The sequence below is a fragment of the Myotis daubentonii genome, chromosome 7, assembly GCF_963259705.1.
Source record: "Myotis daubentonii chromosome 7, mMyoDau2.1, whole genome shotgun sequence".
NCBI lineage: Eukaryota > Metazoa > Chordata > Mammalia > Chiroptera > Vespertilionidae > Myotis > Myotis daubentonii.
Window position 1 is genome coordinate 26890906 of NC_081846.1, and position 25010 is coordinate 26915915.

At 38.1% G+C, this 25010-nt stretch overlaps 1 protein-coding gene across 9 annotated transcripts in view; it reads right to left on the minus strand.

Moving 5' to 3' along the window:
• The window catches only part of DOCK10 (dedicator of cytokinesis 10), a 211883-nt gene that overhangs the window by 140572 nt on the left and 46301 nt on the right, over positions 1 to 25010 (minus strand). For 2 of the 9 annotated variants that reach the window (XM_059703339.1, XM_059703338.1), the window contains exon 1: positions 24708 to 24950. The exons of 3 other annotated variants lie outside the window; for them this stretch is intronic. In XM_059703339.1, coding sequence (XP_059559322.1) covers positions 24708 to 24869 — 162 coding nt within the window. In that variant the 5' untranslated portion in view covers positions 24870 to 24950. Of the gene's footprint in view, positions 1 to 24707; positions 24952 to 25010 lie in introns of those variants that run through there. 4 more of the 9 variants (XM_059703344.1, XM_059703341.1, XM_059703342.1 and 1 more) reach the window with 3 other exon arrangements.

Here is a 25010-nt window from a genome sequence, read left to right on the forward strand (position 1 = left end):
AGCTAAGATTCCTATATGTGCATATAATGTGAACTATTATTTATTGAATATGACTGGTATTTACCAGGTCTACCTAGATATATAATGAATGTATAGACACACCTATACCACATGCATATACAAAATACACAAACATATATATATATATATATATATATATATATATATATATATATATATATGCAAAGTTTGGTCCCATGGTGTCCAGACAGAGAAAGTAAGTTATCAATTTTCAACAGATGAGAGTCTGGCTGTTTGGAAGTTAGTGAAGATGGTAAGAAGAAATAGGAATCTGAGTGCTAAGATGTCAGAAATATAAGAAAAGTTTCTGCTAGTCTGCATTACTTTCCATTGCTGCTGTAACAGATTGGCACACATTTAGCAGCTAAATTCAACACCCACTCATGGGTCAGAAATCCAGGTACAACATGTTTCAGCTGAGTCTCTTCTTGGAACCCAGAGGCTGAAATCCAAGCGTGTTGTTGACAGAATTCTTTCCTGGCAGTTGTTGGACTGAGGTCCCCAGTTCATGGCTGTCTGTCAGCCAGGGGTCATTGTCAGTGTCCAGAGGCTGCTGGCATTCTGTTCTCCTCTTTCTAAGCCAGAAGCAACAGGTGGAATCCTCTCACACTTGGAAGCTCTCTGACTTTCCTTTCTGCCTCATCTCTCTTAAACCTCTCTTCTGCTGCACCTAGTCCAACCAGAGAAAAGTCTTGGCTGTTAAGGCCTCATGTGATTCAATTAGTTGTACCCAGATAATTCAGGATAATTTCTAAATCTTAAGGCCAGCTGATAAGTAACCTTAATTAACATCTGCAAAGCCCCTTCACAGCAGTACTAAGATTAGTGTTTGATTAAACCACCAGAGAGTTTGAGAGGGGAGCATCTTTAGAAAACTGTCTCCTACATGGTCTTATTCCGGACAACAGTTTGGCTTTGGTGCTTATCTCTTAAGAATACTTTTAACATCAAGAATGTACTGAGAAGATGGTGTAGGTGAAGATAAACCTGGCCTTTGAGGGTCGTTTCGCTGAGCATGACAGTGGGATACAGGTTGCAGTAGGGCTATGAAATGAGTAAGAGTAAGAGGAAATAGAAATGTGGCTGGTAGACAGCAACCTGAAAAAATTAAAGGTGAGAAATAGAATGGTAGTTGTGGGGATGAACAACAGAACCAAATAGACAAATCTGGACGATGAAGAATGGTAGAGACATAACCAAATATAGAAATACAGACAAAGGCAATAAGGCAAAGCAACAAGTTATGAGAATTAATCTCTAAAGTGTTTAAATATGTTTGCACAACATTTGAATAGGCTGTAACATCAGCCAATGGCATCCACCTTGAATCTAAGAAACCAAAGGATAGAAACTTGCTTTTCGTTGATAATGCATCTAAATGTACTTGATAAAAATTACCCAAAAAGTACCATTAGAAATGCAGAGTAACTGAAAACTTTGTGGTTAAGATTTAGACAGCTAACATGACGTCATACTTGAATCCACAAAACCTAATTTGAGCAACTGGTAAAGCACTTCCTGTTCATTTCCACTGCTTTCTTTACTACCTCTTCATTCAGTCTTGTCCTTATTCCAGTTTATTTTACCAGTTGAGCTTTTCAGGATATACTATGGCTACTTCTTCATTGATAGAAGATGTCTCAGTGACTCATTTTATTTTTTTCTCTTCCATTTCCAATAGATTCCCCTTTGCCAGAGGGTTTGCATGCTGCCCAGCCTTTGTCTCCCGGGGAAATCCAGGCTGGTCCACAGTGCATCTCCGGGTTCAGTTCCCACTGTACCTTGTTTAAAGGAAGTAAAGCACAGCGACTACTTCCTCCTTCACTGTGGTCTCTCCTGAACTTGGCCCCAGGCAGAAGTGCTCTTCAAGTTAGCAACACTGAGCCTCACTACTTCCTGCTACAAAAGTCAGCACTGAACAGCTCAGTGTTGCTGATGCGAGAGCCTCAGACCTCTCTAGGGGAGTTTAAATGAACACCACAAAACCTCCTATGTCTAAGTATGGAGTTTTTCCTGTCCACTACCTGCAAATTCAAATAGCATGACTTTTAGTAAAAAATATTTCTAAATTTCATGGACAAGAAAGTGGCATGCAATCTGAATGGCACTGAGGGAGAATGCAGAAATGCCCAAATATAGAAACAGATTTCAGTTGTGCGTATGTGTATATGTTATGTACTGTGTGTGATGTGTGTGTTTGTGTTCTTGTTGTGTCTGTGTCTATGTGATAGGCCTAAGTGATCTATCCTGCATTAAAATGATTTATAGTATTCCATTCATAGCCCTTCAAACATGTATGAAGCTGTAATGATACTTGTTTATATTATTGAATTTAAATAAGTCTCTGGAAGTAAGGATTTCCACTTAATCAGGGTTTGATGCGGGTGGGGGGGGGGGGTAGAGGAGGGCAGGGGCGGAGAGGAGGTTGAAAAACTAAGTTCTTACAGAATTTAGTGAACCTTTCATAGAATCATTAGCATCTGTGAAGGGGTAGACTTTCTTCTTTTCAACTTTATCATTGGCCACAGACTTCCATTGGGAAAATTTTGTAGCCTGGAGATACTCATACATCTTGCCAATAAGTATCTTAATGCAATATTTAGTAAATGAGGAACAGTGATTTTAGTGTTTTCCCTTTTCTCAATTACCTGATGAGTATTTAGGAATGTATCACCCATTTAAAGTTCTTGCTACCAATGGCAAAGGCATCCAACCATCTTCAAGAAGTCAGCTTTAGCTTGGTCTGGTGCAAAGTGGGAAATCCCTAGGAGAGGCAAGCGTTCATTCTAACAAAGACCGCCCTTTCATTCCATCCCCTGACACCATGCTCAGAGCCAGGGCCTAACAACATGCAATTACAACAAAAATAGCACAGCTATTATATGATATTCTAAGTTTATGTTTCATACAAATAAATACAGTCTGGATTGTTAATGGCCTTAGAAAAGTCACACAGCTTAATTTTTCACCTAGAATATAGTGTTCTTTTCCCATTTAAAATAGTCAACCCTAAAGCAACATAATTCTCGAGCCACAAGAATTTTTCAAACGTGCAGTACCTGACTATTTAGTAAGTGGCACTGACTATTTTACTCTTAGATTGTCAAATTTTTTTTAAAAAATGACAACAGCCAACACAGCAATAGCTGTCTGGTGTGAATGAATCAAAATTATACATAGTTGTTTTGCCTGTGGCACACCAAAAAATATGTAATTTGTGTGCTGCAAAAATTTAGTAATTAGTTTTGTGTGCCATGAGATGAAAAAGTTTGAAAGTCGCTGCTTTATCTTTTAAGGAAGACTGAAAGATTTTCTGGGTTGATGCAGTTAAGTTCACAAATAATCAGATGAAGGCACACAAAATAGCCTCCAAAAAGATGGGAGTTGAGGGACTTTGAATCAATGGTATTACCTTTGATCACTGAGGGACAATTGCCCATAATCATTTTCCCCAAGGGGCATCAGTATCCTCTCTCCTCGTTGGCTGGGATCCCATACCAGTTCCCACTGCTGGCAAAGTTAACTACAGAGGAGAGTTACTTCGTTTGAAATAAAATAAGCACCCCAAACTGCCCTCCTGTATTCATTCCAATTGTTAATTATTGCTGTCAATACAAATGTCACCAAATGTCTAATAACTACCCTGAAAATGACACTGTACATAAGTGTTATGATGAGGTCAAGGTCTTTCATATCTGTGAAGCTTCAAAAGAAAAGTTGGTAATTTATATGACACTGGCATTACATGGGTTTTAGTCTTGCGGTGGGCTTTTTACTGCAGAAGGATGTCTCTTTACCAGGGAAGGGCAATGAAAGTTTCTGACCTAAGCAATTTTAGTGAGGGAACAAACTGTTGTGTAAATACCAAATCCTGAGCAAGATGCAAACATTATTCAGACCAAGAACTGTTGGCTAGTGGATCTGATAGACTAACTGAGATCTGTGCAGCCAGGCTGCCCCCAAACCATTTCTTTAATGGCATCATAATGCATCTGGATCTTGTAAGGTGACAGAGGAGACAACTGAACATACTTTGATTTAAACATTTAATGACTTGCACTGTAGAAATTGGAAAATGATGGATGGGACTTGGCTTTTCAATCAAGTTTTTTGTGTTTTGAAGAGAATTAGTTGTTGGATTTTCTTTATTCAGCTGTGAGCATTGCAGTAAATTCTTGACCTATTGATGTGTGGTAGCTGCAAGTCTCCAATTAAAGGACACATTAACCTCTCACTCTTTGTTCTGCATCTCACCAGCGGACCAGAGGGACTAAAACAATAAGAAACGAGGATTGGGTAGCTCTGCAAAGGACACCAGTATCTATTTAATCTGCCTTATTAGAATGGAAGCCAATGCAGAGAGGCTCTGATTCTTTGCCAAACATTTCCTGGTCCTGGGCCAGGGCCAGGTATCAGTGATAGCTAGATCAGTCCCAGAGTCCACGTGGGAGATGGTGGCACACACAAAACAATCCATAGAAATACCAGAAGGCATAGACTAAGCGTGAAGAGGAGAATACCAGTAAAGGACATGAGGTCTAGGTGAAGGAGGAGTTCATATAGGCACAGAGACCTAAGTCAGGTCCTGAATATGGTGGGACTTTGTAAGAACTCCCAAAGCAAATCTTCACCAATGTGTGCAAGAATCACTGGGAAGGTTGTTGAAAGGACTGATTCCTTGGTCCATTCCAACACCTCAGTAGGTCTCATAGGGGGTTTGGAAATCTGTCAATATGAATGTTACCCAATGTCTAATAACTACCCTTTGTTACAAATATCCACGTGACTTATCTGAAGATGCGACATGGACCACACTTTAAAAAAAACAACCTGGAAGCTAGTTCACCTATTAGTTTTCTCAGGCAGAGAGTCAGATAATAGTTTCCTGTGGGTCACCACCTTCCAATGCAAATTGTTTTGTATACTAGAATGAAATCTTATTAAAAAAATCAAATACTCTCTTTCCCTTATGGATATACAATCAGCCTGAAGGAACTAACCAGCTATATCACCCTGACTGTTTGGGGGACCGAGGAGAAAACCCTGGGGTGAAACCAGCCGTAGCAAACTGGGCTTCAGTTATATCCCGCCCATCTTTCAGTTTCACTTCATTTCTTCTTCATTGGCCGTTTCTTACTTGGACTTTGTAACCCTGGTCATACTTGTATCAGTTATTATCTAAATCAGGTTTTCTCAAACCTGGCACTATTGACATTTTGAATCAGACATGTAGGGGTTTGTGCCATGTGTTGCAGATGTTTAGCAACATCCCTGGCCTTGACTCCCAATAACCCTCCCCTCCCAAACCCCCTGCTATGACAACCAACAAAGTCTTCAGAAATGGCCAAAATTCTCTGGAGGGTGGGGAAAGAGGAAAAATTCACTCCTGCTTGAAAATCTCAGATCCAAATTTTACTGAAAATTATTCTCCCTCAATATTTCTTTGATGACAGCTTTCAGGCCCCAAAGGCATTGCAAGTTCTCTTCAGCCCAGGGTTAGCTCCTCTTGAAAGCCAAGTTGATAACCCCTTGCTCGCAAGAACCTCAGGGCTACTGGCCTTAAAGTCTGTCCTCTCTCACTTCTCTATCTGCCTCAAAATCCCACTATTAGAATTAGTCTGTGAGTCTGGGTATCGGTTCCTACTCTGGGCTGACTCTATTAAAACGCAGCTATTGCTTGCCTGGAAAAAACCAAAGCCGTGACTGTCTTCAATAACTTAGCACATCACAACAGGCAAGCTGGCCAACTAGGCAAAGCCCCAAGGAATTAGAGAGGAGGAACAGCATTGTAATGTTGTGAAGGATAAAGTTGAGAGTATGGTGTTTGCTGTTGTGGTTAAGATCACTGTGTTTTGATTCCTGGCCTTCCCACTTACTTGCTGGAGGCCTTTGGACAAGCTGCCCAACCTCTCTGAACTTGAGTTTCCTCATCTGCAAAATAAGGATAACCATAGTGGGTACTCCATTGAACACTGTGAGGCTTAATAAGAGTATATTTATAAAGTGCTTAACACAGTGCCTGGAATATGATACAATGTCAATGAAGTCAGCTCTAAGTTTAATTGTGTCCAGGAGGTGATCTTAAGTGGGGCTGCTACAGTGTGTGAAAGGGGTTGCAAACGGTCCTAGTGTTTGTTCTCTGTGCATCAGAGGGAGAAGGTGAGGGCACAAGAAGGGCGCTAGCTGCTTTGCAAGTGACACTGAGAGGGAAAGGACATTCCAAAAATGAAGGGAGTGTCCAGAAGACCCTCTTGGCTCGGATGTGGATAATGAGGTTAAATAACCCTCCTCCCATGCACACCCCATCCTTCCACAACTGACCTCTTTGTGCTCACTGGGTCTTGCAACACTGGCCATTTCATTTTTAAATCCCACTGTGTACAACTACAAAAGCTTCTAATTACCCTATTTCTGGCCTCTCCCTTCATCCCACACAAAAGACCCAAATGCCAAGGAAGTTAAGAAAGCCAAGATTTAACCAATATCATATGCTTTTTTATCTTTCCATGGTTACTTTTCTGCCTAAGCAGGATTGTAAATTCCTCAAGCAATAAACAGTATCGTCTTTATGTCTGAACTGCACTGCATCTCCTACTGGCATGTGGCAAATACCAACATTATAATTATCAATTCAATGTTGCAAACAAGAGAAAAGGGCATTGCACTTCTTTCTGCTCTGTCTTATCCTTCTCCCTCCTCACAACTTTCCAAGACCACTGCAAGGTATTAAAGTACACTGACAAGGAGACATTTATCCTGACTTTGTTACTTTTTGCAAGGGTGTCATAGACTGGGAAGGAGATCTGTTACCTAGATGTATTAAAGGTCTTTGGCAGCATTTAAAATTGGCATCCCTCTTGCTTTGGTTGGCATTCAGAAACCAGTTTTGTGTTCACTTCTTATCTCTCCGTGCCCATAAGTGCTGAGTGGAGAGTGCCATGGACAAGTCCTCTTCCTCTCCTGGGTAGAGGGCATCTGTGTTCAGGTGAGAAGAGCATTGGATGGCAGTCAGGGGGCCTATATTCAGGAATCAGTCCATTCACTGATGCCTGAGCAACCTTGGGCAAAACAGTAATCCCTGGCCCTCTGTGTCCTAAAGTCTTTTTCATCCCCAAATTTCTATGTTTTTAAGTAAAACAACTTGTATCATCCATTGTGCAGACTGAATAATGACGGCTGAGAAAACAAGCTTTTTTCTTTTTCTATTTAAACCTCAAGTGCCAACTGGAAAATAAAATCTTTCATCACAGCACCTCTTTCTCTACCTCTTCCAGATGCTCCCTGATTCTTGCTCCCTGTTCCCACTAGATTTCATTGCAGAAGGAAATAGCTGCGCATTCTCGCTAGATGACTTTGCCCTTGACATGGTTTGTAAACAGAGCACTGAAAGAATTTAGCACTGTTTCACACCCACGCATTGCATTTAACTGATATGATCTTGGTTTACTATGAATAATCAGATTTTTTAAACATATAGTTCCTTTTGCCTTAAGTGTAGCTACAAAAACAAAAGCCAACCCTGGAAAACCAATCCTTTCACAAATACCTGATGTTCAGCTTTGTCCCCCTCCGTTCTTTGGGCTGGTTCCATGTGCCCATTGCCAAGGCTGAGTCTTTGTACAAGATCTGAGTTTCTGATGTGTGGGGGGAAAAAAGCTGAGTTAACATGGGGATGGGACTTAATCTCTTTTCCCTTATTGTTGTAACTGAATCCTGTACCCCCTCACCTTCTAGAGGACATCAAATAAGTGCCCTGACCACACCTGGACCAAACAGACTCTTTTTTGCTGAACTTGAACCTTGAGAAGAATGACATAAGGGAAGAAAACACCTGGATTTTATACCAAAGACCCGCAATCGTAGTTCAAGCACCCTGCTCCTTCCTGTGCCTGATATTCAGTTCTTCCTTTGGTCACAGGGGCTACCTCCACCTTCTCTCTTTATTCCCCTTCATTTAGCCAAGACCATTTTCTGTTTGCAACCACATAACACTTGCAACCATCTGTGTATTTGTTCTGTCAATGGGTACAGATCTTGCACTAAGTATTTGATAGTCATAAAAAGAAAACAACTTCTTTGCCTTTACAGAGTTTAGAGGAGGTAGTTTGGCAAATGCTATCATGGGAGGCTTGCATTAGAAAGCACTGAAAGTCAAACAATTAAAAATCTCATTTACCCACAAATTTCTTTCTAAGTCCTAAAAAGCAAATCAACCAAAGCTCATTTTTCCTTCTCAACACAATTCCACGTGACTTTATCATCATGTTAATAAATCATCATCCACCAGAGATGATAAAATCAAGGACCAGGTACTTTTTTTACTTCCCTTATCCCTCAGCTGCATGCCTAGCTCGTCACTAAACTCTAATGATTATATAACATCTCTTAATCCTCCTTCCATTGCATCAATTCCCTTGTCTAAAGCCAGATTTGCCTGCCATTCCTCAGCTCAGAAGCTTTCATTGGCATAGTCCTTGTCAATATTGTTTCCAGATGTATGCTCCAGAGCTTCACAGCGTGTGAGCAGTCCTCTAGATCAGAGATATTTCATGCTAAATAAACTTGAGAAGCAGTGGACTGAACAAAGGCCTCCCTCTCACTGAAGAGCTCCTCGGGGCTTTACATCGCCAACGGGCAACGTGAGGCCCTCAAGGAGTGAGTACGAGGCAGGATTTCCCAAACCGATTCTTGCACAGCAGCCATTTTCATATAGAGCACTTACTGTTCTGTGTCACACAGGCTGGGGAATGGTATCTGCAACCAGCATATGTGTTGAGACAGAATTTAAAATAATTTAGAAAAAGAAGACCACAGTGGCGTCTTCTCTGGGGTCCACAGGAATTGCAGGAGCTTATGTGAGGAGGCAGGGCAGGCTGAATCAGGGTAGGTGCCAGGTTGCTTTGGGGCTAAAACAAAGAGAGGACAGCATGCTGGCTGGCTGACAGGTGCTGGTGCCCTCAGGGTCAGCCCTCTGCCCCTCCCCCAATTTTGGCCCCATTCCTTCTTCAGCCACATCACTAGATGGCATTGCTCTTGTCATCTCAACCAGGAGTGACTGTTCAAAGCAGTATAACCAAAATACTTGTGCACTTCACTTAGGCAAATACATAACTTAAACAAATACTTAAAACATTTCCTTAAACTGAACAAAACTTAACTTCTATGTAAGTATGTGGTTCAGGGTTGATGGGGCCTTTGTGAAATCCCAGCCTAAGAGGATGAGGCAGGAACATATTTTCATGGTTGTGTAGTAAGCACTGAAGTCAGCGTGGAAAATAATCCATAACCCAATTATGGCAAAAATATGGGACATCTGAATCTTCCCTCCATCCCACCTCCCACCTCTAGCCTTCAATAGCTAGCGATAACTATGGTATGGTTTGTAAACAGATTTTTAAAAGGATTTGCTGCTTTTCATGTACTAGTATCCACATCTTCTATTGGTATTATGTTGCTGGAAATTTAATTGTTGATATTTATTACCACACTCTCCTTTTATTGTTTTTAGGTCAAGAAGTGATAGTCTGACTTGTTATTAATCAATTATACCTGTGCAAATCTTTCTGAATCAGGATCTGGAGGGCACATTTCTCAAAGTCAAAATATAATCTTCAGCCTTACACTGATTTTCATTAATATAAAAATCATTTCCTACTCATATCAGCCAAACATATTCTAACATATTCTAGGCAGCATTCTCACAGGCTTCTTGAAGTCAGAATGCTGAATTAAAGTGAAATTCTAATAAAATTTATAAGAATGACAAGCAGGCAACCTATGACTCAACTTGGTCCCACAATTGTGTTTTTCTGCCAATAGTGTTTTAAAATATCTGAATTAGTTGCTAGCATTTAAAAATTGGAAGATTTCACATAAAAGCCCTGCTTACTAGTTTCTCTTGGAAAATTCAAGATATGACTACGTTGATCCTACCTTCTGACATGGAAACAACTGCCCAAGCAGAGCAGTAGCCATACCCTTTGGGTGGTCCGTGCCTTCTCTTATTTGCTATGCTCCCACCACTCTCATACATCTCCATGTCTAGGCTTCTTGGTCTGTAGGCATTTGAATTTGAAGCCTTTGACTTACTGTCCCATTTAAGACCATGTCTTTAGTAAGATAATTATAACTGGGAATCTGCTCTAAGCCTTACCTGGTCCTTCTACATTAGACAACAAGCCTAAAAACGTCTACTGCCCATATATTTGCAGTAAATCTAGGTCTATATGAGATCAACGATTTGCTCCTGAAGATTCCCCAAATGCGGATAATATATCAATGTCTTGGCTGTAGTAATAAAACTGTGCTTCTTTTCTAATACTCTTACCGGAATGCCCCCTCCTTGAATGCATGGGGCAAGAGAATATTCTTTCCATTTCTAAAGCCATAAAAGCATCACAGTACACTACATTTCTTTTTCAATTTTTCAAAATAAAGACTATTTGGATGCTCAGGCAGCTCTTTTGAGAAATCAGTGTGCAAGTCAGTGGCATGGTTCAACACCTCTTCATGTAAATGATGGGAACTTGATGCTAAGCAAAACTTCTAAAAAGTGATATTTGTTTTAAAGAGGAAATAAATCTTTTATCAAGTAGAAATTTTATATTAAGAATGAAAACATAAGAACTTTAATATGAAAGGTGGTCATGATGTTACTAAGTTGTTTATAAGTATAAAATGATTCTCACCACATATTTTTAGAATATCAGGATAAGGAACTGAGCACTTGATCATTTTATTCATTCAATAAAATAAGAATGATTAGAAATTTCAAAGACACTTGATATTTCTAAAATCCTATCATGTTATGAGAGAATAGCTATGAACAATTAATGAATAGTTGTTATAAAACATTACATTTCTTCTCTACATTTATCCTTGGGAAACTGAGGGAATACTATTCTTCCTTCTTCATATAGATTCCCTGTATTGGTAGTCACATAAATTACAATGAAAGGCCACAAGAGTCTGAATAATTTAATAGTTTCATGGTGCTATTTCCAGATGTGCTATGGTTGCATTTTTTTTTCTTACACTTTGAAAGATGGTCAATAGAGGATTCTGCCATACCTCACAGTCCCTAGCACTATACCCTTGTATTGACATTTCTCTGGCTAATGTCAAAGGAGATGATTTAGCAAGGGATTTATCCCAGACATCTTCCTTCCAAAGCACCAATACCATTTTCTTGGCTATCCACCATTTCCACAGCCATGGTTTCCTGCAGGACAGCTGAGTTCAGGCAGTGGCTCACTCCTCACGGCTCCAGACAAGTACTTTTCTGGCCTCTCTGTACTCAACACTAAACCACACAACTTTAAATTGTCCTAGCCATATAACCCAAATATGATGCCAAGACTTTCTCTGCTGACATCTCTTGTAGCAAATAACAAATGCTTACAGCTTAGCCTCATTGTTCCAATAGACAGGTGGACTGTACACCAAATTCTGCCCTCTACAAGAATACAAAAGCATGAAACAATGCAGAGAATCATAAAAAAGATGAAGGTCAATAGGAACCGAGCATTGCCCCAAGCTTTTCTTAAACTGTGAAAGACAAGTAACTGAAAATTTTGTTTTAGTGTAACTATAGAATGGAAATTTTTATTTCAAAAACAACATAAATGATGATATGAGGAGTTGAGAAGGTGGAAAGTCAAAGTTATAATGAATATCTGAAATTCTCTGATGCAGGTTCAAGCCTGTTTTTCCTCCAAATTATTTTGATATATCATCTATATATATAAAAGACTAATATGCAAAGTGTCTCCTCGGGAGTTGGACCAGGAGACTGGGAATTTGCTTGCTTTCTCTGACGTGTGCTGACCACCAGGGGGTGGCGCAGAACAAAGGAAGGCCCCGGCCAGCAGCTGGAAGGCCCCTATCGGCCCTGATCGCTGTCCAGGCCTTGGGACCCCACCCATGCACAAATTTCATGCACTGAGCCTCTAGTTAACAATAATTAACCACTGCACAGGCTGGAACTTTATCCTCTTACAATAAAATTTAATGAAGTTAGCCCTACACATCAAAAGCATAGGTCACTCCTCAGTGGCTTAATTCAGGAAATAACTATTTGGCTCTGGAAGGTTTCTAGCTAGTGCCTCTAATTCCAAAACCTATTTGTTTCATAATGCCTGGGAAGCAATGTTTAATGTGTAAGTAATTGAGGGAGAGAATATAATATTGACATCTATTGCAGAGCAAAGAAATATAGGCCAGAGAAGTTCAAGGAGGCAAGGATGCACTTGGGATGCGTGTGTGTGGCTGGTGTGAGATCCAACTAAATGACTCTTAGGGACATAAAAACTCACCATGCTTTTAAATTTTGGTCTAATATTCAAAGAGCCATTTCTTGCATATTACATTTTCAAATATCTACTTAAAATTTTATATTTGAAAGGAGGGTTTCCATGTCAGATGCACAGGATTAGGGCATGTTAAGCTTGATGTGAGTGTTTTCCTTGGTGAAATTTAGAAGACTATCAGTGTTTAGATAGGTGTAATAAAAATATGCCATAGAATTTAAAGTGAATTAGAAAAACTATTAAATGATAAGCTACTACAATAATGGAGGATACTTGGAAACGAGGCAAAATTTGGTATCATTCATTCTCTAAGGACAAATGATTCTTAAATACAGCTTGATCTTTAAACAAAACCTCTTTGAAATAGATGCCACCTGACTCACCAATAACTCCTTCTTGAGGGCATAAAAAGTATAGGAATCAAGGGGCCAGGAATAAAACCATATTTTTTCCATGGGTTTAAATCGTGGCTTTTAAATATTTCTAAGAAAAGGTGTTTACTAGTCTTGAGCATCATCAACAAATTAAAGTTAAATTTTTTCTGTTAGTGAAATTCCTTCAAAAAAGCAGAACTCCTTTCCCTTCACTGCCCCTAGCCCCCTTCGATGTTGGAAGGGAAAAACAGCAGTGTTATAAGAATGAAGACTTATGGACATAAGACTACAAGAAATTATGCAGAATGGTTAAGGGGAGGGGCACAGGGCAGCCCCACCCACTTTTACTGCTGGGCTATTCTAGCATGGATGCCCCACAGCAAACGTGCTTCTTTCTGATGGTGTATACCTATTCAACAAGCACATTAATTTTACAGTGTGTGCAAAGTTAAGGAGGTCTGGTCAGAATCTAGAAAGTGTCCAAATTTCATATCGTGCAGAAGATGGAACAGAACCAGGCTTATAGGGAATATTAAGTAATGTGTGCTGATTGCATGCCCACAATAGGCTCTGTTAGGCACTCTTCCATAGCAAGGTCAAGGTTCAGACACAAGACTGTCTGCCATTTACTTGTCTGCCCTTGTCTCCCACTGTGATTCTGTGTGTAGCCCACAGTCTAGCTCTTCTTGGATAGATTATTGTCTCCTGTATGCCTCTGTTGAAATCTCATGGAACGTTCTTCATACTGCTCTTGTGGAAATTACTTTATTTCTCTTTAGATTGTATTCATTTAGTACAGGCCAATTGCTCTATTGCTGTGGCATATTCTTAGACATAAAATTAGTTGCTTAGTTACCTTTCTACCCCTTCAAGAGCTTAGCTTCAGAATTTTAATACAGCAGGTGCTCCATAATTACTAAGATTTACCTGCCTTCCCTAAAACGTCCATACAGTGCATTCAACTATGAAGTCTAAAGCACTATTTCTTAAGAATTTGTTTGAAAATACTTAAAGAAGAAACTTGAATTTTACTCATGCATGCAGGAGGGGCCAGTGGCATTTTATAAAACTTTATAATATTTTCCTTCTCACAGGATTACTTTCAGAGAAATAAATTTCAATCCTATCATATTTCCTGTATATAAAAATGTTGTTTTTTTTTTCCAAAGAGCCATGTTTAAGTACCGAGTGAAATGCTACCTTGGAAATTGAAATGTATTATTAATCACATTACTGTGGCTTCCAGTGAATGTAATTACTTACTATCTATAGCGGAGTTCAGCTAATTGATTAGCATTACCCTGTAAAAACACAAGTGGGGACAACAGACTGTCTGACGCCTTCAGCTATTTCGCTAACATAAAGTGCTCAGCATATATCATCCATTCTGCACTTGATCTTTCCCTCCAAATTCTTTTGAAAGGCATTTCTGAAGGGCCTGCCTATTCCTGATACTTAAACGTATGTGCGCACTAAGCAAGTGTGGAAGGAGGCTGGCCCAGTGATGGCCGTCTGCTTACACTCACCATGGAAAGATAAGCCTATTCGATAAAAAGCATGCTTCTTCGCATTAGCGTGATACGACACATGCTGCTTTGAATATTCAAAATAAGTGTCGCGTGGCCTGTTAATTTATACAAGACGGAATTTCTACTTTTCTGCAACTGTAAGTTCCAGAGTGCAACTCCCAGGGCGACAAAAGGGAAATGTTTGCTTTACTCCTATTTTCTAGAAATCTTAAGTGTTTATTTCCTTCATCTGGAAGTCAAGGAGGTACTGCCTCTGCGATGTGAATCATAAAACCAATTACACGGTCTTTAAATCTGAGCAGTTATCACACAGCATTCCTGAGACAAAGCAGACTAACTCTCCCTCTAAAGATGCAGAAAAACGCAGTGTGACAAAGCATCCTATGGGCTATATAACAAGTTTCCTTGGGACTAGACCTAAACACTTGCTGGGTTTATGGTCAATTATATTTTGCTGAGGCTGTGAGTAAACATGGATCAACACTGCACTGCCAGCTAGCTCATGTAATAAAGTTAGATATCTCATCCTAATTACAGGTATTCAGGTAAAAAATAGATGTTCACATTAATTATATCTGTGATGCAAGAGGCAGAAATTATATATATCTTTGCAAACCCCTTAGGTGTAAAATATCATTGGTGCTAAAACAAGTAAGAGCTCATGAAATGACTCTATCCATTAGACACAGATCATTAGGATCAAACAGATCAAGTTCCATATATCTTCCAGTCTTGTCCAGTATTAAAAAGTTTGCCTTCATATGGCTTGATGATGTACATAATATGTAAAAATTTCAGTGTTTGCCCAGTGGCTTGGCATTGGGTAGGACATAACCAAAATATTGTTTTATAATCAGGTATCTGAATGTGCCGTTATATTTGGTGACTATGACAGAAAGTAGGTTATGTCAGTATGGGCCTTCTTATGAAATTACAATAGGAAATCAACCCAAATATTGGTTCTGTATCCACTGTCTATCTTGGGTTATAATAGTGTTTAACTTTGTGATTAAAAATATCTCTTGATGAACCCTGGCTAGGTGTCTGAGTTGGTTGGAGCATCATCCTGTAGACCAAAAGGTTGCAGGTTCAATTCTTAGGCAGGGCACATACCTAGGATTTGGGTTTGATCCCCAGTCAGGGAGCATATGGGAGGCAACCAATCTATGTTTCTCACTCATCTCTCTCTCTCTCTCTCTCTCTCTCTCTCTCTCTCTCTCTCTCTCTCTCTCTCATCAATAAATGCATTCTCAGGTGAAAATTAAAAAAACTCCTCTTGATGAGCCAAATACTAAGTCATATAAATACATCTTGTAAAAAATAAAACTACATATAAGTAGGTGGAAATAACAATTATTTGCGGGGACATGAGAGGAGTATGAGAATGTATGGAAGAGGTCTGAGTAAATTTCCTCAACTCTTTTCATTTTTTTAAATTATACCAATACGCAGGATTTACCTTTTCACAACATACACTTACTTTATAATTTAAAATATATAAAAAAGAAAAACTGAGAGGCTTTATTCATTCTTGGGTTTACACTTCTACAACTCATTTTCTAATACCTATTCATTAAACTTGGGAGAAAACATCTAGATAGAAAACACTAGCTAGATTTTGAATTGCTTCATCTAATACCTTTGAAGGTGCAGTCAGATAACCACAGGCAAATAAAACAATGTCAAATTAAAAAAAAACAATGTTAAATTATGACCATGATTATGCATGGAACTACTCAAAGCATGCATGAAACAAAAATGGCAAAGAGAGAGCCAACAGAAAATGATATATTAAGCATTTTTACTGATTGAAATAATTTCCATGTAGTATTTAAAGAAGAGCACCAGAGAATAGCCTCTAGGAACTAAGAATAGTTTATGCTTTGGATTTGTTAAACCACAAGAAATATGAATCTAAGCCCAAAATAATCATCTAAGGCAGGGCAGGTCCTGGAGTTAAGTCTTTCTCTGCTGGATTTGCTATAGAAAGTGTGGGGGCTGGCCCTGTCAGGTAGCTCAATTGGTTAGAGGATCATCCTGATATGCCAAGGTTTCAGATTCGATTCCCAGTCAGGGCACATACAAAAACTCAATCAATGAATGCATAAATAAGTGGAACAACAAATTGATTCTCTCTCTCTCTCTCTCTTCTCACTTTTCTCTCTCTCTCTCTCTCTCTCTCTCTCTCTCTCTCTCTCTCTCTCTCTCTCTCTCTTTCTCTCTCTCTCTCATAAAAATAAGTGAAAATATGAGGCCTGGGTCTCAACTCCATCCAAAAGTCCTACCTCTCACAACCTACCCAGCCACTATTTTCAATTTTCTGCTCCCAGTGTGAACTTCAGCACATCACTTCTTTTAATCCACTTGGTACTGAGTATTTAGTATTCTTCAAAAAAAAAAAATGATGATAAACTGACATTAGGGCTAGAAGGTAAGAGATGAAAGGAGATAACATCTGCTGAGATATATAAATTCTATCTCAAATTTTTGTCCTCACTGGTTTTATTCTCCCAAGGTTCCAAAATAAGAGCTTCAGTCCTAAATGGCTAAATAAGGTAGTAGATTGCTATTTCCATCCACACACGGCTCCTTTAAAAACTCTGGCTACCAGGCTAATAAATATAATATCATAGTAGTGTCCACATCCAACTACATACCTACATGGCATGCACATATGTAAGAATTAACTGGTTATATGGATATAATGAGGCTGAATGTTTGAAGGCAACACAAGGTTACAAAGCTTCTTTACTCTTTCAATTGTAAATTTTGTGAAACCTAAATACTGAACAGTATTTGTGATGAATATTTAATTTTCAAATTGAAATGTTTTATAAGTATACACTGGATTTTGGTGATTTAGTGTGAAAAAACACAATGTACAATATCTCATTAATAATTTTATATTGCTTATATGCCAAAATAATAAGAGTTTGAGTATACTGGGTTAAAGAAAACGTATTATTAATTTCACTATTTTTTTACTTTTTAAAATGTGGCTCTTAGAAAATTAAAAATTATATGACTCACATTGTATTTCAAATATAAAGAGCTACTTTATATGCTTTAATATCTTCCTCAATAACATGGGAATAAAAATAATTTCCTCCAATGGTTGTTGTGGCAACAAGAAAAGATAACTGCAAAGTTCTTAGCAAAGTACCTGACAAATAGCTGGAAGTGCTCTCTAAATAGCTATTATTTTGTGAACACAATTTCCATCTATAGTTTCTCTGATATATACAGCAGAATTTGGAGACGTTCTGTTCTCATAAAGTGCATGAGAGCAAAGGAGGCAATTGTAACAGAAGGACCAAGAGCAGGAATTCTGAAAATTTACCAAATGAATCCATATGTTATTTTTACCTCACAGATTCCTACTTTGTAAGCGTTATGGACCCATCAGATATGGCTTTCATTCATTCATTCACTCATTTGTTCATCAAACCTTTTACTGAGTATCTACTTCAAGAAGAATCTAGATTCCATAATTTACAATTTATGGATTTTTCTTAACTACTATAAATATGTAATAAAATATACTCACATCAGAAAAAAATGAAGTAAACTTAAAATGACAAATAAGATACAGATTATTTTTCATCTCTAAGGTGATAACTTCAGTTGTCCCTACAGGATTTAAAATGTATTCTTTCACTCTTTCCTCCCTCTCACTTAATTTTCTACTTTTCTTTATTATTGTGGTTTTTATTTATTTTAAAAATATTTTTATTGATTTCACAGAGGAAGTGAGAGGGAGAGAGATATATATAGAAACATCAATGATGAGGGAGAATCACCAATTAGCTGCCTCCTGCACGCCCCACATTGGTGATCAAGCCCACAACAATGTGCCCTAATGGGGAATTGAGCTTTGACCTCCTGGTCCATAGGCCAACACTCAACCACTGATCAACACCAGCCAGGCTATTATTGTGGTTTTTAAATTCTAAACCTTTCTTTTAGGATGTTGTATATTTTTTCTTTTGTTTATTATCATTTCTAAATTTGGCATAATTTGGAGAACTGGAAAGATTCAATATCCATTTATAAACGATGAAAGAAAAAAAAGAAGAAACTAAAAGTTAAATTTCAGAAGGGTAGCAATTGGTGGATAACAGAGAACGGAGTCTCAAACATAAGTGTACTTTGAATCATCTATTTGTGTGAGGAATCTATTTAATAAGTATTACAATAGATAAAATAACCTTGAATTTCCATTTTCTCATATTCTATGAAGTACAAATTAAGTTTCCATTTAGCAGTTTAATTATTTTTCCTAAAATAACTCTTTAAAGTATATTATACTTGTAAATTTTTCTTAGTTTCAACAAAACAATGAAAGATATCAGAATAGCTAAAATTTAGTGAGTTCTTACTAAGTTCCAAAAATTATTTTAGGTCTTTTACTTGTATCCCCTCATTGAATTATTATGATAATCCAATGAGACACTATGGTAAACAGAATGGCAGCTACATTCAAAGCCCCAGAACCTGTGAGTATGTTATTTACAAGGCAAGGGGGGAGTATGGCTATAAAAGTAAGGTTGGCAGTCAGCTGACCTTGAGATAAGGAGACTATTCTGGATTGTCCAGGTGGTCTCCTGTAATCACAAGGGCCTTTGTAAGTGAAAGAGGGAGGTGGGGTCAGGGGTCAGAGTCAGAGACATGTTTGAAAATACTATGTGGCTGGCTTTGAAGAGGGAATAGGGCCAAGAACCAAGGAATGTGGACAGCTTCCAGAAGCTTGAAGAGTCAAATAAACAAAAAGAACCAAAAAACAACAAAAATATCCCAAAACAAATTCTCCCTTGTAGCCTCCAGAAAAGAATATAGACAAACCTGACAATTTTGGTTCAATGAGACTCATTTCAGATTTCTGACCTCCAGAACTATATTAAACATGTGTTGTTTTAAGATACTAAGTATGTGATAATTTGTTGTAGCAGGAATAGGAAAACAACAGAGATAGATACCCTCATTATTCCCATTTTACCTACAGGAAAGCAAAGAGAATTTAAATAATTGATCCAGTGATCACATTGCAAGCACATACTTTTGCATAGGAATCAGAGCCATGCACTCATGGCAACAAAAATAAAAGTTAGGACTGTGTTGGGTCTCAACTTCCTCAGGAGCTTCCAGGGTGTGATTTTAAATTGACCCAATCTTACATTCATGTCTTCTTGATGACCATGCCCAATAGGTTGACACATGTCATGTTTTCTCTTTGTCCTTCTCCAGGTCTCAGTTCCATTGACACTTCCTTAGAAGCTTTCCTTGACTGCCTTGATGAGGTTGGGTGCTTAAAGGACACAGTCTTAAGGGAGAATGAAACTCTCATTTGAAGCACTTGTCATGACTACAATTTTACACTTGTTGGAGCCTTTTCTGTCTCTCCACCAAACTGTAAGCTCCATGAGAGCAGGGGGCAGTGGCTATCTGGCTATTGCCATCAGTGCCTATCAGATTCGATGTGCAGCTGTCCCTCGATGGTCTACTGAATTTCTGATGTTTAGACCATCTTAGGATGACAAACTCACTTGATGTATATTGAATTTGTTGGATGTAATCTTTAAAAATAAAATATATTTCAGCAGAATAAAGTAGATTATGGGAAATAAATTTCAAAAATACTAAACTTTAGCCCCTGAATAAATCAGCTCCATGGAAATAAAATCTGAGAGACTAAAACAACTATCCAGAGAAATTTGCTCAAGCTCGATGAAAATACTGTGTACATATTTAGTTTGCTAAAAGATTCATTTTATCCTCAATTGTGTTATGTGGTTTTCACAAGATTTCATTACATTGATTGAAGCCTGGTCTTGAGGTTAGCCTTATAATCTACTCTTCTAGAAAACACAGGAACAAACAAGACAAGCACAACCAAGTTTTTTGTATTATATTATTTTTGAAAGTTAAGGGATTATTGTTACTACCATCAATTTGTTGAGCCTATTTTTTCTAGCCATATAAGTATATATTACTACTTGATAATACAATCTTTTTAATCTTCACACTATGGCTTCACACTCAAACATATCTACTAAGGGTATGGTGTCATATATATAGTTGAGTTTTATATGTTTATAAATAGTTGAATTTGCCCATCATTTTTAGTGTTTCTGAATATCCCCCATACACACCCAATTTTTCATTTTTTCTTTATCATTGTGGTGATTTAAAATTTTAAATATTTCTTTTTAGATTTTGTATATTTTTCTTTATTCATTATCATTTCTAAATTTGTATCATTTGGAGAACTGGAAAGATGCAAGGTTATGTATAAAGGAGGTGATACTGTATGTAATTTGAATTTATTAAACCTTTGTGTCAAAGATTTGTGATACTAATTACTAAGCCTCCAATCACATCCAATTAATTCTTGTACCCAAGGAGAAGATCCAATTCATTTGTCCATTTTCTGTGGATTTTAGATTCAGTTCAAAATTTGTTCACGAGGAAAAATGGCTGCCAAAGATTCCCTGTGCTATTAAGCCCCACCTCACACCCATCTACGGCAAACCATTTAAAGTTACACTCCATTTACACAAGCTTCCTTTCCCATGGGGGAATCTTATTAGTATATTCAAGATTCAACCTTACCACAAGTAAAATAAAATAAGAACATTAACTCAGAATTAGAATGCTTAGAAGTTGTTTTTTCCTTATGCAACCATTCAAAAAGATGAATTGGGCAGAACATGTTAAAATCCTTATGATAAAAAAAGTTTTATTAAATTAGGATACTTATTATAGAGTAAGAAGAGAGATCATTTTATTTCCTTTGAAGTAATTTTCACAGTTTTTTCCCTCTCTGGTCTTCATTTTATTCACAGGACACATATGTAAACAATACATATTCCAAAAATATGAAATAGCTCAAATTATTATTAACTGCAAATGGATTTATATACTGTATTATAGAAAATTATAAAAGTGAGGTCATTTATTCATTCATCAATCAGTTAATTGATATTACGTTCTGTCGAGTATTATATCTCATTCCTCAGAACTTAGACTTGTATATCTAATTTCCTATATGATATTTCCATATTTAGATTCAACAAGAATCTCAAACATAACATTTTAACTTAGATATTCTTGCCAAATCATTTTCTGCAGTCTTACCCATCTGAATGGCAACTCAGTCTTCAGGTCAAAAACTGAACAAATAAATAAAACAAAAACAAACAAAAAACTCTGAACATTAATCTCTGATTCCTCTCTTTCTTTCACTCATATGTTCAATTTGGAAGCAAATCCTACTGGCCCTACTTGATATATATATATATAATGAATCCCACCACTTCCCACAACCTCAGTGGTGATCATTAGGTCTTTTGTTGGGATCACTGAAATAGTTTCCTGGTTGATGGTCTTCCTGCTTTAACCCTTGACCCTCTGCAGCCATATATCCTCTTTCTACCCTGCTCAGGGCCCTGTATATTAACGAACTTATAATTAATCTAGTACTTACTATCCACCAGGTACTGGTCTAAGCTTTTTGCAAGTGTGAACTTACTGAATTCTCAAAATAACCTTTCACAGTAGGCACAATTACTTTGTATTTTAGCAACAAAAAAACAAAGGCACAGGAGGTCAAGTCATTTTGTCAAGATCACACACCTAGTAAGTGGCAGAGATGGGACTCAAACCCTGACATTCTGGCTCCACTTACCATGCTCTTGACTTCTGTGCCTACTCCTTCCAATGGCTTCTCTTCTCACTCTTGGAAAAAAGCCCAAGTCTTCCTAATGACCTGCCAAGCCTGCCATGATCTTCCCCCATTACCTCAATGACCTCATGACCTCACCTTCTGCTACCTTCTCCGTGGCTATCAGTCACAGTGGCCTCCTCACTGTTCCACACTCAGCCCAGGCTTCTCACCAAATAGGGACTTTCACCTTGGCTGGTTCTTCAGCCTGAGACATGTCCCCACCAAGCATGGCATGGCTCACTCCCTAACCTCCTTCTGTTCTTTCCTCAAATGTCACTTTTTCGGTCAGGATGTTCCTAATCCCCTTTACTGAACATCTTACTAATATAACGAGACACTATTCTAAACACTTAACATATATTTTACTTCATTAAACCCTCACAATAGCTGTGGGCTGATGGAACCATTACCTCCATCTCACAAATGAGAAAAAAAAAGAGCCACAGATGTTAAATACCATGTGGAAGGCCACACAGCTAATAAGTGATGAAGTCAGGATTCCAGCCTAGAGTCTGTGACTCTAGGGTCTGTGATCTTAAACACACACACACACACACACACACACACACACACACACACACACACACGATTTGCTTACTAACGAGTGATGAGGAAAAAAAATCAGTTTATTCAAAATCTTAGAGCCAGAGTGAGAAGAAAACAAGAATGTTAGGTTAAAGGAGGATAAGAGGTGGAGAGTCTGGATTATCTATTTCCAGAGCCATGTTTCTCAGAGTGTCTGTCATCCATGGTGCCCCTCAACTAGAATCACCTGGGGGTGCTTGCTAACAGTGCAGATTTCTGGGCTCCCCTCCAGACCTTTGATATGGGGGCCAAGTGCTCAAGGATTTGTATAAATAAACACTTCTAAGTGATTTTGAAACAAATTCAAGTTCTCAAAATACTAACTTGGAAATTAGGAAATGTTTCACCAACTTAAGTTTATTCATTAAGCATCACAACCCTAACAAAGCATTTCCGTAAGAATGAGATTTGCAAAATATACTATCTTCATAAAACTTTGCAACTTAGGGCAGTGATCTTTGGTGGGTTTGTTCAATGGTGGGTTCCAAGTACCTAGAAGAGTGATTGGCTCATAGCAAGATGGCACTACAGAGTTGTTGAATGTGTGAGTTTTGGAATGGCCCAGAGGAAACCTTCAAGATGCACACACTTTGTTTGAGCACCTATGACTGAGTGGTCCAAGATTTCCATCAGACTTCTCATAAAAAATAGTTTTATCATTATCTCCTTTGAGGTGTGAACAGTTGAAATTGTACTGGCTCTTGGAACCCTTGATTTTAAGTGTGGTTTGAGGCTCTGGCATTTAGCCCTGTGTGATGTGAACAAGATATTCAATTTTTCTGACCCCCTGTTTTCTTCATCAGTAAATTCATCATCACCTCATTTGATGTCCATAAAGGTGGTAAAAATGGAAAAAGCTTTGAGAAAACAAGGGATTGTTACTAAATGAATTAATTATTTTTTATTTCTCAGTTACTCTGAGATACAACTTTTTTTTCAAATTTCTAGCTGCAAAATTGTATGGTTTAATTAGTAAAATTGGGAAAAATTGGCTTTTAAAGATTGAGATGGCATGGTTAATACTCATAGATATAGCATATGTTAATGTTATTGACAAGAGTCCAACTGAAAAACAAATATCTCAACTTTTTTCAAATTTAATTTGTAAAAACTTATAAGAGTAATGCGTAAGAAATTATTCCTAATTAGTGTTTCCTCTTAGAGATAATCATAGCCAAATAGTTCAAGAACAGTATCACTTTTCAAAAATCAAATATTGTTTTGTTAAAGAAGTTAGCGTAAAATGTTATAGCTTAGCATTCTGTCACTTAGAGGCTCAGGCCAAACCAAATGACTTTCATTTAAAAACTTTTAGTGTAACAGGTATTTTTCATTCATTATTCACTTGATATCTGAACGCTAAAATCTAAAAGAAAAAAGTCGATTGTACTGAAACCACCCAGACTTCACTGCCTCCTCAATTTTGGAAACTTTAGCATACTACCTCTACCTCAAATGGAATTTCAGTGACTAAGCAGATCTCTCCCTGAACCTGAAATGAGGAAAGGCTTTATCCTCCACTTCATTCTTGCTGATCAAACAGATGTACAAAGGAGCAGTAACACTGTCTATTATAAATGAAAGCACAGACAAAAATGTCATTAGGCAGGTGGTGAGCAACAGCTTTCTAATGAAAGCACCATGCATTCCACAAAATTCTCAAAAACTTTGTCTGATTTTATGCCTAAGTTAAGCATTTTGGAGAGAACTGGAACCTCCAAATACCTTGAAGTTAGAGCTAACTACCAACATCTATCCAACTTGATGGGTTACATGTGATGTAAAAAATCTGCTTGGGGCTACCCTTTCAAAATAGAATTATAAAATAAAATCCGCTTCAACCAACTCCAAAGCTTTCTGGGTGTTTTGTTGTTGTTGTTTTTTTCTGCATAGATGTTAACCACAGCATACAAAGTGGTAGGCAGTAAAGAATCTGTGATAGAACGATAAACTGCACATTTTCCTAACAGATCTAAGAGAAAGAAGATCAGTTCTCTGAATGATAGAAACAGTTTTGAACAGTTTTCCTCAAACATTAAAGCGCATTAGTAACCTCTAGGTCACACATTTCTTTCTCCAAAGCTGAACACCCCCGAGCCCTCAATTGCAACCTCGTTCTATAATAACAGTTCAATCAAGTGTGGCTGCTTTGCCACAGATACCGTACCATTATGATGAGGGTTCTGGGTCTGCTCATTTCATCGTCACTTTCCAGAGGCAGAATTTCGTGGGATGGTTCCTCCTGGCTTCGGCTACAAATGTGTGGACAGCTCCTCTGGACCACAGCACGAAAAGCTTGTAGCAGAACAATGCTGGCAGTGCAGCCCATCGCTGCATCCTGCAGCCTACGGAATAACTTCTATGTTGATGCTATGTTTGCAAAACAGTGGCTCCTTGTCCCTGAAAACAGCCCACATTGCAGCTGCAGCCAGCGCAGGCTCCAATCACTTCCTTGAGCTCTGGTCATCTG